At 56.2% G+C, this 14,091-nt stretch overlaps 1 protein-coding gene across 2 annotated transcripts in view; it reads right to left on the bottom strand.

Moving 5' to 3' along the window:
- VSTM4 (V-set and transmembrane domain containing 4) overlaps positions 1-10,143 on the bottom strand; it is a 168,527-nt gene extending 158,384 nt beyond the window's left edge. The window contains exon 1 of one of the 2 annotated variants that reach the window (XM_069611157.1): positions 9,748-10,143. In XM_069611157.1, coding sequence (XP_069467258.1) covers positions 9,748-9,802 — 55 coding nt within the window. In that variant the 5' untranslated portion in view covers positions 9,803-10,143. The remainder of the gene's footprint in view (positions 1-9,747) is intronic. The other variant, XM_069611158.1, reaches the window with a different exon arrangement.
- Positions 10,144-14,091: the final 3,948 nt, after the last annotated feature.

The raw sequence follows: 14,091 nt of genomic DNA, 5'->3' as shown, positions 1-14,091 counted from the left end.
AACTTAACCATAACGTCCCTTTAACAAAGTTTTTTCATTGAATTTCATAGGTTTTTATTAGTGCAACTTAACCATAACGTCCCTGTAACATTTTTTTTAAACTAAATTTTAAAGGTTTTTATTAGTGCAACATCACCATAACATCCTTTTCAATAGATGAAGACCACTAACATCTTATGTCCTCAAAGTGGGAACGCCGGGTGGTAAAAAAAACCAAAAAGATTTTCCTTCCTACACCGGGACACCTGCAGCGTCCCGGTGTAGGAAGGAAAATCTTTTACCAAGATGGCCACCATGGAAAGGGAAGGCGGGGTGTATAAAGAACACAACAGGGCATGAGCGGGGGGTGGGGGGGAACAGGGGAGACACATGAGCATGAGCGGGGGGTGAGAGGGAACAGGGTACAAACGGGCATGAGCAGGGGGTGGGGGGGAAAAGGAAGGAAACACGGGGCATGAGCGGTGGTGGGGGGAACACGAGAGAGACATGGGGCATGAGCAGCGGGTGGGGAGGAACACGAGGGAGACACGGGGTATGAGCGGGGGGTGGGGAGGAACACGAGGGAGACACGGGGCATGAGCGGGGGGGTACAGGGCACACACTGGACCTGAGCGGGGGTGGGGGGGAAAGGAGAGAGACAAGGGGCGTGAGCGGGGGGTGGGGGAACACGAGGGAGACGCGGGGCATGAGCGGGTGGGGTGGGGGGTAACACGGGGCATGAGCGGGGGGTGGGGGAACACGAGGGAGACACGGGGCATGAGCGGGGGTGGGGGGCAACAGGAGACAGACACGGGGCATGAGCGGGGGGTGGGGGGCCAACAGGAGAGAGACACGGGGCATGAACGGGGTGGGGAGAACAGGAGACAGACACGGGGCATGAGCGGGGGGGTGGGGAGAACAGGAGACAGACACAGGGCATGAGCGGGGGATGGGGGGAACAGGAGACAGACACGGGGCATGAGCGGGGGTTTGGGGGGCAACAGGAGACAGACACGGGGCATGAGCGGGGGGTTGGGGGCAACAGGAGAGAGACACGGGGCATGAGCGCGGAGTGGGGGGTACAGGAGACAGACACGGGGCATGGGTGGAGGCAACAGGAGACAGACACGGGGCATGAGCGGGAGGTGGGGGGAACAGGAGACAAACACGGGGCATGAGCGGGGGGTGGGGGGAACAGAAGACAGACACCGGGCATGAGAGGGGGTGGGGGGCAACAGGAGAGAGACACGGGGCATGAGCGGGGGGGTGGGGGGTACAGGAGACAGACACGGGGCATGAGCGGGGGGTGGGGGCAACAGGAGAGAGACACGGGGCATGAGCGGGTGGGGGAACAGGAGACAGACACGGGGCATGAGCAGGGGGCAACAGGAGAGAGACACGGGGCATGAGCGGTTGGGGGGAACATGAGACAGACACGGGGCATGAGCGGGGGGTGGGGGGTACAGGAGACAGACACGGGGCATGAGCGGGGGATGGGGGCAACAGAAGACAGACACGGGGCATGAGCGGGGGGTGGGGGGAACAACAGAGACAGACACGGGCATGAGCGGGGGGTGGGGGGCAAGAGGAGACAGACACGGGGCATGAGCAGGGGGTTGGGGGGCAACAGGAGACAGACACGGGGCATGAGCGGGGGGTGGGGGGAACAGGAGACAGACACGGGGCATGAGCGGGGGGTGGAGGGAACAGAAGACAGACACGGGGCATGAGAGGGGGTGGGGGGGCAACAGGAGAGAGACACGGGGCATGAGCGGGGGTGGGGAGGTACAGGAGACAGAAACAGGGCATGAGCAGGGGGTGGGGGACAACAGGAGAGAGACACGGGGCATAAGCGGTGGGGTGGGGGGTACAGGAGACAGACACGGGGCATGAGCGGGGGGTGGGGGCAACAACAGAGACAGACACGGGCATGAGCGGGGGGTTGGGGGCAAGAGGAGACAGACACGGGGCATGAGCGGGGGTTGGGGGGCAACAGGAGACAGACACGGGGCATGAGCGGGGGGTGGGGGGAACAGGAGACAGACACGGGGCATGAGCGAGGGGTGGGGGGAACAGTAGACAGACACGGGGCATGAGCGGGGGGTGGGGGGAACAACAGACATGGGGCATGAGCGGGGGGTGGGGAGAACAGACACGGGGCATGAGTGGTGGGGTGGGGGGCACCAGGAGACAGCCCGGGGCATGAGCGGTGGGTGGGAGGAACAGGAGACAGCCACGGGCATGAGCGGGATGGTGGGGAGAACAGGAGACAGACACGGGGCATGAGCGGGGGTTGGGGGGCAACAAGAGAGAGACACGGGGCATGAGCGGGTGGGGGAACAGGAGACAGACACAGGGCATGAGCGGGGGGGTGGGGGGCAACAGGAGACCGACACGGGGCATGAGCGGGGGGTGGGGGGAACAGGACACAGACACAGGGCATGAGCGGGTGGTGGGGAGAACAACAGGAGACAGACACGGGGCATGAGCGGGGGGGTGGGGGGCAACAGGAGACCGACACGGGGCATGAGCGGGGGGTGGGGGGAACAGGACACAGACACAGGGCATGAGCGGGGGGTGGGGAGAACAACAGGAGACAGACACGGGGCATGAGCGGGAGGTGTGGGGGGCAACAGGAGACAGACACGGCACATGAGGGGAACAGGAGACAGATACGGTGCATGAGCGGGGGGTGGGGAGAACAGGAGACAGACACGGGGCATGAGCGGGGGAAAAGAAGACAGACACGGGGCATGAGCGGGGGGTGGGGGGAACGGGAGACAGACACAGGGCATGAGCGAGGGGTGGGGGGAACAGGAGACAGACACGGGGCATGAGCGGGGGGTGGGGAGAACAGACACGGGGCATGAGCGGGGGGGGTGGGGGGCACCAGGAGACAGCCCGGGGCATAAGCGGTGGGTGGGAGGAACAGGAGACAGCCACGGGCATGAGCGGGATGGTGGGGAGAACAGGAGACAGACACGGGGCATGAGCGGGGGTTGGGGGGCAACAAGAGAGAGACACGGGGCATGAGCGGGTGGGGGAACAGGAGACAGACACGGGGCATGAGCGGGGGTGTGGGGGGCAACAGGAGAGCGACACGGGGCATGAGCGGGGGGTGGGGGGAACAGGACACAAACACAGGGCATGAGCGGGGGTGGGGAGAACAGGAGAGAGACACGGGGCATGAGCGGGGGTGTGGGGGGCAACAGGAGACAGACACGGCACATGAGGGGAACAGGAGACAGATACGGTGCATGAGCGGGGGGTGGGGAGAACAGGAGACAGACACGGGGCATGAGCGGGGGAAAAGAAGACAGACAGGGGGCATGAGCGGGGGTGGGGGGAAGGGAAGAGAGACACACAGGGCATGAGCGGGAGGTGGGGAGGAGGGAGAGAGACACACGGGGGGTGGGCGGGAGGGGAAGAGACACACGGGGCATGAGCGGGGGTGGGGGGAGGGAGAGAGACACACGTGGCATGAGCGGGGGGTGGGCGGGAGGGGGAGAGACACACGGGGCAGGAGCGGGGGTGGGGGGGAGGGGAGAGAGACACACGTGGCAGGAGCGGGGCTGGGGGGGCGGGAGAGAGACACACGAGGCATGAGGGGGGGCTGGGGGAAGGGGAGAGACACGGGGCATGAGCGGGGGTGGGGGGGAGGGAGAGAGACACACGGGGCATGAGCGGGGGTGGGGGGAAGGAGAGAGACACACGGGGCATGAGCGGGGGTGGGGGGAACGGGAGAGACACCCAGGGCATGAGTGGGGGGTGGGCAGGAGGGGGAGAGACACACGAGGCATGAGCGGGGGGGTGGGGCGAAGGGGAGAGACACGGGGCATGAGCTGGGGTGGGGGGAGGGAGAGAGATACACGGGGCATGAGCGGGGGTGCGGGGAAGGAGAGAGACACACGGGGCATGAGCGGGGTTGGGGGGAAGGGGAGAGACACACGGGGCATGAGCGGGGGGTGGGCGGGAGGGGGAGAGACACACGGGGCATGACCGGGGGGTGGGCAGGAGGGGGAGAGACACACGGGGCATGAGCGGGGTGGGCGGGAGGGGGGGAGACACACGAGGCATGAGCGGGGGTGGGGGGAGAGAGAGAGACACACGAGGCATGAGCGGGGGTGGGGGGAAGGGGAGAGAGACACGGGGCATGAGCGGGGGTGGAGGGAAGGGGAGAGAGACACGGGGCATGAGCGGGGGTGGCAGGGAGGGAGAGAGACACACGGGGCATGAGCGGGGGGTGGGGGGAGAGAGAGAGACACACGAGGCATGAGCGGGGGTGGGGGGAAGGGGAGAGAGACACGGGGCATGAGCGGGGGTGGAGGGAAGGGGAGAGAGACACGGGGCATGAGCGGGGTGGCAGGGAGGGAGAGAGACACACGGGGCATGAGCGGGGGTGAGCGGGAGGGGGAGAGGGAGAGACACACGGGGCATGAGCGGGGGTGGGCGGGAGGGGGGAAACACACGAGGCATGAGCGGGTGTGGGGGGAGAGAGAGAGACACACGAGGCATGAGCGGGGGTGGAGGGAAGGGGAGAGAGACACGGGGCATGAGCGGGGGTGGCAGGGAGGGAGAGAGACATACGGGGCATGAGCGGGGGTGAGCGGGAGGGGGAGAGGGAGAGACACACGGGGCATGAGCAGGGGTGGGGGGAGGGAGAGAGACACACGGGGCATGAGCAGGGGTGGGGGAAGGGGAGAGAGACACACGGGGCATGAGCGGGGGTGGGCGGGAGGGGGGGAGACACACGAGGCATGAGCGGGGGTGGGGGGAGAGAGAGAGACACACGAGGCATGAGCGGGGGTGGGGGGAAGGGGAGAGAGACACGGGGCATGAGCGGGGGTGGAGGGAAGGGGAGAGAGACATGGGGCATAAGCGGGGTGGCAGGGAGGGAGAGAGACACACGGGGCATGAGCGGGGGTGAGCGGGAGGGGGAGAGGGAGAGACACACGGGGCATGAGCGGGGGTGGGCGGGAGGGGGGAAACACACGAGGCATGAGCGGGTGTGGGGGGAGAGAGAGAGACACACGAGGCATGAGCGGGGGTGGAGGGAAGGGGAGAGAGACACGGGGCATGAGCGGGGGTGGCAGGGAGGGAGAGAGACATACGGGGCATGAGCGGGGGTGAGCGGGAGGGGGAGAGGGAGAGACACACGGGGCATGAGCAGGGGTCGGGGGAGGGAGAGAGACACACGGGGCATGAGCAGGGGTGGGGGAAGGGGAGAGAGACACACGGGGCATGAGCGGGGGTGGGCGGGAGGGGAAGAGACACACGGGGCATGAGCAGGGGTGGGGGGGAGGGAAAGAGACACACGGGGCGTGAGTGGGGGTCGGGGAGGAGAGAGACACACGGGGCATGAGTGGGGGTGGAGGGGAGGGAGAGAGACAGACGGGGCATGAGCGGGGCTGGAGGGGAGGGAGAGAGACATGGGGCATGAGTTGGGGCAGGGCGAGTGGGGGAGAGACACACAGGGCATGGGAGGGGGTGGGGGAGAGAGACACACGGGGCATGAGCGGGGATGGGGGGAGGGAGAGAGACACACGGGGCATGAGCGGGGGTTGGGGGGAAGGGGAGAGAGACACACGGGGCATGAGCGGGGGGCGGGGGGAGGGAGAGAGACACACGGGCATGAGCGGGGTGGGGGGAGGGAGAGAGACACATGGGGCATGATCGGGGGGTGGGGGAAGGGGAGAGAGACACACGGGGCAAGAGCGGGGGCTGGGGGAGGGAGAGAGACACACGGGGCATGAGCGGGGGGTGGGGGGTGGGAGAGAGACACACGGCGTTCGTGTGCAGGCGGCAGATCCCACTCCTCGGCCCTCCGCTGGCCACCGTGTGCCGATGGCGTGAGCGGGGGGCTGGAGGAACAGTGGAGAAACGGAGCATGAGTGGGGGTGGGGGGGACAAGAAGGACACACGGGGCATGAGCGGGGGTGGGAAGAACAGGAGACAGACACAAGACTTACTGTGCAGGCGGCGAGGAACAAAGATGGCGGGCGTCTCTTAAGCCAGACGCACTACACGCTTTCACCGCATCCAATGAGAGAGCATGTCAGATGTCCGCGGACATCACGCAAGCTGCTTGCCCAATCACCGTCCTGTCCGCGGAGCGAACAGGGAAGTGTGTCCGCGAAGCGAACACAGATATCACTAATTTTTTCCACTTACATTTTTGTCATTTTTTTAAAAACTACTGGACGGATTTACACCAAATAAAGCAAAGCACGCTTTCGGGACTAAGCCGCCGCCCCTGCCGCAAATTTGGTGTAAATCCGTCCAGTGGTTTGGCCTGGAGGTTCCCATTATGTCTATGGGGAAAAAAAAAAGTTTTGGGACCCCCCCTATAACTTTGCCCCCCCTGGACGAATCCTCACCAAACTTTGCAAAAAAATTCAGAGTGACCCAAATACTTTTTTTCAAAGTTTGGTGAGGATTTGTCCAGGGAGTGCGAAGTTATAAGCCGCCCAAAAAGTGCTCTTTCTATGGAAACACCAACTTAACCATTACAACATGGCCACTACCGTGGCCATGATATATATATATATATAGATTTAGTTATTTATTTAAAATGTTCAGTATTTTTTACTTCGGTAAAACTTACCACTCTGATTTTCTTTCGGTAACATGACTGGATCCCGCGCATGACATTTCAAATTTGTGACAGCTGACTTTACATCAAGTCTCCTTACAGAATGAGTCTTACAGAGAAGCTGCATATTATCTATGACCCCAAAAGTCCACTTTAAAGCATTTACAGTCTATATTGGCAGTGTTCTTATTGTTTAATTATGTTATGTTGGGATTGGAACCTATAAACGGGTCAACAATGTGTCTTCAGGGTTCAGCGCGGGGCAGATGCCAAGCTTCTGCTGAGGGTATGTGCATAGCTGGTCTGGGCTATGTGAGGGGATCTGTTGTAGACTATACGTGTTCCAGGCTCTGGCTGTGTGAGTGTATGTATCTTGTGGAGGTCTAGGTTCTAGTGGCAGATAATGACACGCACATGCACTTGTACTCACTGTACCTTTGTTTCTTGTACATTGGTATCAACGGCAACCAGTGATCTTTAAGCTTTGATTTTGCCCTTACTTATTTGTTTTAAAATGGAGCTCTCTGCATGTTTCGTGCCTCCATCCACTCCTCATTCTCGCTAAATCCCCGCACTCCGCATCATGTGTCCAGAACCACCTGAGGCCTCGCACGTGCACCGTAAAGTGTTGCAAAGGGGGGAACACCCTAATTTAAGGGCCCCGATGGTACATCATCTCCTTTGTCAACGCTAATACCATAAAACTGGTTGAATCTCACTGGCATGGACGTCTTCCTTATCGGGCGATTCAACCTGTTCTTTGCAGTGGTGCAAAGTGACTTTGTACTGCCAACAAAAACCCTGATTCACAGAGTGCAAAGTGTATTTTTGCACTTCAAAGTGATGCAAAGTCTGTGCAAAGTCACTTTGCACTGAAAAAATACACTTTGCACCGCTCTGTAGATCAGGGTGTTGGTTGAAAGTGCAAAGCCACTTTCCACCGCTACAAAGTCACTTTGCACCACGCTAAAAGTTCCATGAATCAGGCCCCCACACTTCATCCGTGACAGACACTTGCGCAGGGCCAACACAGCCCCATTTGCCATTGCAGTCTGCATTGCTGTCTATCTGTTGCCTTTTCGCTGGCTTGGAAACGTGCCATGGTAACGTTTTCGGTTACTTTTTTACGTGCCTGCACTAAACCTAATTAATTTTTCACATCGAGCTATGGGGAAGAAGACAGTCAACCACAATAATAGAGCGTAAGCATTAAATCTTGTAAATCACGCAGGCCATCGATTGAATGTTCGAGAAAGTTCACTGGGAGAGCTGCAAGAAGTCCCAGACAAAAGAGTGGAGTGATCAGAAAAAAAAGAGGGAGAAAAAAAATAATTTCTCGTGTGATTGAAAACAGAGAGGCGAGGGGGCTTCCCTGGGCATTGCAGTGTGGGGGTAATGGAGACCCTTTAATACGGGTGCACGAGGGGGGAGGACTTTGGATTGGTGCAGCAAAACACCAGAGACATTCCTGTGGAGTATTCTTCTGGAAACTACTTTGTTAATGTTATGTTATGTTATTTGGTCTTGTACTGCGCTGCTGCCACTTGCACGCGCTCTGGCGGGTCTGAATAGGAAGGAGGAGGGCTGACGGAGCTTTGTTAGTAGGATGAAGGGGGGACGCTAGAGAGCTTTGATGTCCTGTTGGTAGCTTCAGTTTGGAAGAAACGGTCACTGTGTGCTGGTTTGTGTTGGTTGGTGGTTGTAATGTGCTTGGTGTGTGGATGTGAGAACAGTTTGTGTGGTTGGCTTGGTGTCTTGTTCGGTGGAGTTGATAGGGGGCGTTAAAAGAGAAACGGGCGTGTTTGTGGGAGAGCACAGGACTTTTGCTAAGAGGGTAGACCTTCGTGTAGGGTCCGCAGAGGGGGCTAGGGGGGGGGGGTGTTGTTGCTAGGAGATGGGAGTCTTTGCTGGGCCCGGGAACGCTTTGTTAGGAAATGGTGAGAACCTGGATTAGAGGACGCGGGGTTAACGGCGGCAGCAGGCGCGCGGGATTCGTATTCTTCAGGGGAATTATATAAATGAGCATTAAACAAGTCAAGAAAAAAGGCTGGAAAGTGTGGTCACTGAGGACTGGTGTGTGTACCAGTACCAGTGATGAAAGCGGGGGAGAGTCTGCGAACCGAGCTGAGTGGAGAGAGCAAAGAGGGGGCGGGGGGAGCGGGCTAAAGAGAAGAGCAAAGGGGCTAGAGGACACTTGTTGCATTGTTCTAAAAACCGTCAAGAATCCGCCTGCTCTCGACGCTCCTACCCTCTTCCCTTGAGCCCATTGCTCACAGACTGGAGAGGAGGCGACTCGAGGTTAGAGACTTCCACGAACTAATCCCACCCCGTCACCCGCTGACCCTGCCTAGGGTCCACCAGCCACTTGCACCACCAGCTCTCCAAAAAGAACGCCCTGCTCTCTCCGGTTAGACCACACGATTCGCCCCTCTAACAAATAAAGCCCAGACATCACGCCCCCATCATGGACTGTGTGCAGCACCCCTGCACCGTGTAATGTCACCGGGTTCAAATGTAGGCAGCTAAACCAGCCCCAAGCACCCCCTCCTTCTTACTCCGCCAAATGAAGCCAAGGTACACTGCACGCTCCCGCGCATGCCACTGGAGCCATCCACGCCATTTGAGGACCCCCCCCCCTTGTTCTCCAGCCTTCCGACTCACGTCACCCACCAAGTGCATTCATGTAGCCATCACCATCAGAGACACCCCACGTCATCCCTCCACTATCTAATATTCCCCTATACCGCGATAGTAGCCCCCACAGCCCGGCCACACTGTTGGCCCTCCACAGGCAGCAACCACACGTATGCTGAACCCTCCCAAACTCCACTGTGCCTTCCCACAAGCCCTGAGATTGCGGCCCCCAAGATCACGTGCCCACCTGGCCCGCAAAGCACACCACTGCTAACATCCCAACAGGGGCCCCGGCCTACTAACCGAGACCTCACCACATTCGTTCACACCAACCCTAATTGAACAAACATCATTCACCCTCGCACAGTCCACTATTCCAACACCTCCCCCCAACCCATTCTCCGTACTCGAACCCCCATAACTCTATTACAGGCCCCCACCCTGTCACTCCCTTCTTGGTCCATCACCCACCACAACCCCCTCCCCCTACCCCCAACGCCACATATACATGGACACTAGGCAACCCCGGCCGCCCGCCTTACCTGCCACAGCCAGAGCCTCAGTCAGGAGAGCCAAAGTCACCAGGAATCTGGGCATTGTCCGGATCCATGTACGGCGGCGGCGCTTCGGGGTGAGGGGCGGAGGGGCTGGTGGCGGAGCGACGGGGGGAGAGCGGGTAGTTCTGTCAGAGGCGGAAAGGAAAGGGGGGTCAGTGCCGCGGGACAGTGTCAAAGTGCGCGGCGACCGCAGCTGCGAGCGTCATCGAGAAAGAGCAAGAAATGCTGGAGGAGTAACAGGGAACACCGCCGCGAAGCACCGCAACAGGCGCTTTTCCAACAGAGGGTTGCTCCTGCTGAGCCTCTGCCGCCCGAAGTGGGATCCGCGCAGCCTAGCAGACAGCAGAGGGGATCATCACCGTGTGGGAACGGAGAGAGAGAGAGGAAGTGTGGAGCAACTCCAGCGAGACAGGAAACATGTGTAACAACAACTCCACGGGTAGGTGGGCGGGGTATGGGCAGAGTTGGGGTGCGGGGAAAGGGGGAGTTTAAAAAGACAGCCACAGCATGACAGAACATTCGCAACTACTTAGAGAGTCCACACCAAAAAAGCAATTCTGTGCAACGTCATCGGAGGCTTAGAAAAAGTCTACAGCAGAGTATGAGACTTCTTCGGAGAGAGAAAGTGTTTCAAAGAAAAGCAATACATTATCTGACAAGTTGAGGTTGGTAGAGGAGGAGTGTAGCAACCTCAGACACAGGAAACGATATGGAACACCGTCAGAAACAAGGAGAGAAAAGGTGGAACATCCCACTGTAAGAGTGAGAAAACACTGCCCCTCGGGAACAGAGAGGACAGCGCGGCACCAGCGCCCTGGCAGGACCGCTAGAGATCAAGGCCAAGTGGGGCAGTTATAAATCCACCCGCAGGAAGTGCAGTCCAGCAGACTGGCTCACCTCTCTGACGGCAAAGCACACACGAGTGGCGCTCACAGCAGCCGCAGGCTTAGAGACCAGTGACCACCCACTGGAGATCAAAACAGTTAAGCACACACATTGTGGAGGGTGCCTGGAACCCTGGGTCGCCTCTCCTGCAGTCAATTACAACATACAGCACATTCCTCACCCACTCACAGAAATATGGACAATATATAATTATACCGCTAGTCAAACACGACTTCGGAAGTCAGTGGAGCCTACAATTATTTCCTATGGGAATTCAGGACGACCATGTTCACCCTTAGCACTTAAGGACATTAGCCGGGGCAGCTTTGCACAACAGAAGCAAATAAGCCACAAGAGAGGGGCGGATCAGGAACCAGGTGACACATAAGAGAAGTCTGATTTAAGATGATGCCTAAAAAAGAAAGAAAGACTTTAGAAGAAAAAAAAAACGACTTGACTGTCAAGAGGCGTCTAGCACCTTGCAACCCCCAAAAATAAACACTGTGCCTCACCCTGAGCAGAGAGCACAGAGACATGACAGAAACAGCTGCCAGATATGTTTCAGGCTGTCACTAAGTCAAACACGACATGCAATGCCAGACTGTCTACCCAACTATATTTAGGTGTGTGCGTGCGTGCGCGCGCGCGCGTGCGTGTGTAACTACTGCAGTAACGCACAGATCCGGCAGCTTTGTATTCCTATTACATTAGGTGACATATAGAAACAGTAGTATAACTTCTGCCATTTAAGTAAGTGGGAATTCATGCTGACTGAAAGAGCTGAACAGATGTGGGGGTACCTGCAACAACCTCCCCCTACAGATAAAAGTCGTGAAAAGGAGGTGATTAGAATTGGGGGTTAATGGGGTATCGAGGGAGGTTAAAGAGAGTACGGGCAGTACATTGAAGATCTTTTTGGAGTGGGGCAAAACACTACAGGGGAAGAACAAGCAGGAGAGCCGAGCATTATTCGAATAAGCTATTGACAAAAGTCAGAAGTTATGGAGCTTAGTCTTGGCCGCCATGGCAGTGCTAGCGATGAACATTTGGAATGTAAGTTTGTTTTCAAAGTGGATCTTAAGGTTCTAAGCCATGTTGGAAGGTGTGAGGAGATTGAGAGAATGATGCAGGAAAGGGGTTTGGAAGACTTTCGTTTTGGAACAGTGAAGAATAAAGCAGTAATGTGCCATCCAGTGATGGGTGGCATCAAGACAGAGAAGTGAAAGGAAAGGTCAGGATGAATGGGCAGAAAGAGAACATGTTGGTATCAATAGGTGTTAGAAGAAGCTGAATGATGGGGTAGGCTGGCATAGTGAGCAGAGTGGGTGGCCTAAGCCCCTAACTTGGGAGGGCTTCAACCCTCCCACTTTAAAACAGAAGGCATAAATCTGCTGTGACGACCAACCCGTGGTTCTGATAGGAAAGGGTGCAAACCTGTCTAATTACTAATCTCAGGGAGCAGTGCATTTACTGTTTAAGCAATCAGTAGCTTGACGGCGGCAGCAGCAAACAAACAAACGCCTGCCCAGGCAATATCAATAGACCCCCATATGATGAAGCTAAAGGCTTAACAACTGGGATCAGCTTGTATATGCCGCCACACCTCCAATGATTAACATCTTTGTAAAAACTAAATAGCCTCTGAATTGGGATGAAAGATGATTCTAATGAGACAAAGGAATGCATAATATGTCTCCTGGACTCAAAGGAAGAGAGGGCGGTGGTGATTGATAGCAGGATGAGTTTAATGATACCACTAACTACCAGTTTTCAGAACTGCAATCCAGTCCCCCCAAACGCTTGAGGCTCACTCTGCCTGGTAAGGAGGTGTATAGAGTGTAAAAGAGGGCGATCAAGAGCAGACCCTTGAGGGACTATGGGATCACAGGTGCGAGAGGAGGTGGCAGTGCTTCGTGAGTCAGAGAAGGAGAGGTTTCTCCAGCCAAAGATCGGGTACTGGAAGCCACATTTAGTAAGAGAGCAGAGAAGGGTGGTCCCTTTGTCAAAGCAACTGAGAGGGAAAGGGTATGAAGATGGAGAATGCCTTGGAGTGTTGAGTCATGATGAAAGGTGAATGAGACATGGGGAAGCAGTGTTTTCATGGTGTGCCTACTACAGACTGGGACTGAGGCGGATTGCAGAGACCCTTGATCTCCGTATAGGCATTGGCATGGTTAAACACCACATACTCATTAATATTGGAGTAGTGAAGCAGATGGCAAACAGGCCAATATTTGGATAGATGGCTGGGATAAGATGAATGTTTTTTTTCAAGACAGTAAGGATGATGACTACCTTGTAGAAAGCTTGGAAGGTACGAGCATCAAGTGAAAAGATGAATAGAGGAGAAAAGGAATGTGTGGGTAGTTTGTGTCAGTTCTTTGAACTTGTTTGTTGCGAAGAGATAAGAAGGGACACATGATGGTGTTTCAGCCTGGGGCTTGGGTGCTTGTTTAGCTCAAGTGATGCACGAAAAAGATAGATTGAAAAGAGCACACAGAAGGCGCGAGCAGTGGCGGGGAGAAGGAAGCTTGAGGTAGGATTATTTAGACCTGGGGTCTACAACCTTTGGCTCTTGTAGGAGTGAGCCTCTGATCACCTTAACACAAAGTACACCCACCACTTAAAGAGCAAGTGCGCATTTGTCCGTAAAGCAAGTTTATTGTACAAATGGAAAGGAGGGGCTAGATGACATCAAAGAGTCAAACTAACCAGAGTCTCCTCAAACCACACAAAAGCACACTTTTCATACATTTTGCAACAGTTAAAACACTCCCACATGTTTTGTTACACAGTCAACCCCTACACATTATTGTTCAAACTTATACAATATAATCATATCCCCTTGAAGTACCACACTTCTCATTGGATACATTATTTAAGCACCATTCTCTTTAAACTTATAATTGCATGTTTCACATTCACAGTGCACCCCACTTTGGGATCCTTCCATATTTGGCCACAGCCCCATCGCTTAGTGACATAGTTAAAAAACTACAGTTTTCAATTATTACAGGTGCTATCTGGTTGGAAACCTTTACCCCTACTGGTGACGCACACAGCCATTTTATGGAAATTCCATCGATGTGAAGAGGAGGGAAACGAACAAACTTTCTTTTGATCTATTGTTGCTGGTTTTATCTGCCCAAACTTGGTGGTGTCCACGTTTCATTCAAAACTATGTGATTTACCATTCCAGCACACATGGTCTCAGCCCACATCCTGACAACTTAATTGAAAACCCATGATCTATTGGTACACCTTCCCTGCAAGCAACCCTTGCATCAGGTTAATTGTTCAGCCCTTAAACCCAGCCCTGCCATGTCGCCAGAATCTCCCAGTCATTGAATAACAGGTTCCCATGTACTTACAGCAATTACAGCTCCCCTCCACAATAGCAGCAGGCCATGAAGCAACCCTGACCAAAACTGACCACAGCTGCTG

This window comes from Ambystoma mexicanum, chromosome 8 (assembly GCF_040938575.1).
Source record: "Ambystoma mexicanum isolate Mex_15411 chromosome 8, UKY_AmexF1_1, whole genome shotgun sequence".
NCBI lineage: Eukaryota > Metazoa > Chordata > Amphibia > Caudata > Ambystomatidae > Ambystoma > Ambystoma mexicanum.
This window is presented reverse-complemented; position numbering and strand designations above follow the sequence as displayed.